Source organism: Sinocyclocheilus anshuiensis, unplaced genomic scaffold (genome assembly GCF_001515605.1).
Source record: "Sinocyclocheilus anshuiensis isolate Anshui unplaced genomic scaffold, SAMN03320099.WGS_v1.1 scaffold655, whole genome shotgun sequence".
Classification (NCBI taxonomy): Eukaryota; Metazoa; Chordata; class Actinopteri; order Cypriniformes; family Cyprinidae; genus Sinocyclocheilus; species Sinocyclocheilus anshuiensis.
In genome coordinates, this window is record NW_015548221.1 from 470290 (window position 1) to 472936 (window position 2647).

The 2647-nt window shown below is 38.3% G+C and overlaps 1 protein-coding gene across 13 annotated transcripts in view; it reads left to right on the forward strand.

Moving 5' to 3' along the window:
• LOC107654223 (phospholipid-transporting ATPase IB-like) overlaps positions 1–2647 on the forward strand; it is a 71766-nt gene that overhangs the window by 64479 nt on the left and 4640 nt on the right. For all 13 annotated transcript variants that reach the window (XM_016441209.1, XM_016441210.1, XM_016441212.1 and 10 more), the window contains one exon: positions 747–854. In XM_016441209.1, coding sequence (XP_016296695.1) covers positions 747–854 — 108 coding nt within the window. The remainder of the gene's footprint in view (positions 1–746; positions 855–2647) is intronic.

The window sequence follows — 2647 nt, forward strand, 5'->3', positions numbered from 1 at the left end:
TTGATGGAATCTGAGAGCTGTCTGACCCTGCATAGACAGCAATACAACTGAAATGTTCCCAAGTCCAGAAACGTAGCAAGGAGATCTGTAAAATAATCCATGTGACGTCAGTAGTTCAACCGTTACGAAGCTACGAGAATAATTTTTGTGTGCAAAAGAAGAAAAAAAAAAGACTTTATTCAACAATTCGTCTCCTCCGCGTCACCCTGTAAACAGCGTATGCTGTTCTGTGTCAGCTGTGTCACGCCGGATCTGTTTCCTACAGTGTTTTGATTTGATCTGAACGGAAACAGCGTATCCATGAGCACTTTGAACTGCTCTTTATATTTGAACTGGAAAACAAGACATAAAACAGAGTAAGAAATGTTTTTGCAATGTATCATAGCGGCATTTAACGCACTGAATTTATTCCAAAGGATTTTTAAAATCTGAATTGAAAGGAGATCCCACTATGCAACACTTTGCACTTGACATTGTGTCTTATTCTATAGGAAGGTCATATACAGTATATATATTCTGGGAAGTGCTTTAGATAGATGGGGAACATGCTGCTATGTCAAGACATTTCTCTGTCCCGCTGCCATGTGTGTTGAGGAGACGTCGACACTCCTCGTCCGGTCAGTTGTCCTCGCACCAGATCTTGTGATGAAGTAGAGCGGCCTTGGAATTCACATGGTTTCCATTACAGTTGAAGAAGTCTATATTCAGTGTGAAACTGACCATGACCTGTTTTTCTCTTGTTCTAGTTTTCTCATCTGGCTGTATGGGGCAGCATGGTGCTCTGGATGTTGTTTTTTGCCGTCTATTCTGCAATCTGGCCAAGCATTCCTATAGCACCGGATATGTTGGGCCAGGTGAGTGCAAATACACACACACACCTGTTCGTGTTCGTGCTTTCTCACTCACCGCCTGTATCTTGACTGCCGCCCGGCGCCTGGATGACTTGCTCTCTGGGTGTTCTGTGTCACAGCCGTCCCATTTCGCAGTCTCCCTGCAGCTGCCACACAGTCACCCAAGCCCCAGGCTTTTACGGCCTACCCTGGAAGTGATGACTCAAGCGGGTGGGCTGGTTTGTGCACCGCTACAGACATCTGTGTGTGTGTTTGAATGAGGAATACTCCAGAAAGGTTTTTTTGCCTTGTCCCCACAGTGGCTCTGTTCCATAACCTAGTGAGTCGCCTCGCTCTCTGTTGCCTACATAGGCACCATCCTAACTGAAATGGAACATGCGAAGTACTAATTTGAAACACTTTGTAAAGGCAAGAACTCTATATGTTATTCAAATAACACCATATATATATCTATATGTATTTTTGCTTCTATAAATTACATATAAAACAAAAAAATAAATTTTGTATTAATTACATTTATAATTAACGTTATATATATATATTAATGCTATTCCAAAAATATGTAGAAAATACGATTTTATATATAGCATATTTAAAACATTATTATATACTTATTTTTATACTTTTTAAAAATGTTTACTATTTACTATTGTGTTATATTTATAATTAGCATTTCTCTTCAAAAAAGGCCACCCTTCCAAAAATGTTATGTATAAAAAAACATAAAATAATAAGAAAAATAAATAAAAATTGTATTGAATAAATTACAGTATGAATATTTGTTATATATGAATAAGAACATTCATATATTATATATTAATAATTTGTTTTTATAAAATTGTATGACATTTTACACAATACATTTCAATATTGTCACATTTTTGTATTATAACATATTTTAGTGTTATTTCTGTAATTATATTTTTTTCTTGCTTTGTCCACCATCTTGGATATTTTACCAAGTGATATTTCAGTTCTTTAAGGGATTGTAATGTATACGTCTCTGGAGACAGCATAATTGGAAGTGTGCCTACAGTGCCCCAAAATGCTACGTACGGGGGGCGACTCACTAGATTTTTGAACAAAGCTAGTGTGTGCGTGCTGTGGTAGTGTGGAGCGGTCGGGGGTGGGATAGAGCTCTCTGAAGCCCTCCGGCCCATTAATTCGATTTGTGTCAGAAATCAGGAATGTGCTCAAGTATCACCACAGCTGCTCTCTGAGAGGGAGAGAAAGATGGGACATCCCTCGCTCTTTACCCTGCAGCGTTGGCTTTTCTTTCCCCTCTTCTGTCCAGCCGTTCATTTTTTAATCTCTCCATCTCTCCATGCAGGCCAAGCTGGGAGCACACACTATGGATGTTTTTCCAGAGCTGTATATCAGTGTGTGTATTTTTGTGCGTCTGCTCGTCTGAGAATTCGGGAGGGTTGGTCTGGGGGTGTATGCGCAGCTGTCGCGAGGGGACGCCGTCTAATGGTTTTCGGAGTCTAGTACATTCCGGCGGGGATATCAGCTGTGGAGGATCCTTAAAAGTGGGATCACTTGATTGCACACCGTGAAGCTGTCTTTTAACATTAAAAGTCACTTCAGAAAAATATGTTCCTGTGAAAGATTTTTAGATCAGATTGATTAGTAGTAATAAAGTGGAACAAATGTAATGCTCTCATACTAAAATATAATGAAATATGGATATTGACATTACATAAGTGAGGCTTTTGTGTCCCAAAAAAAAATTTAAAAAAAATAAATATATATATATATATAAAAGAAATAAAATTAAAAACTAAAATGCAATTTCA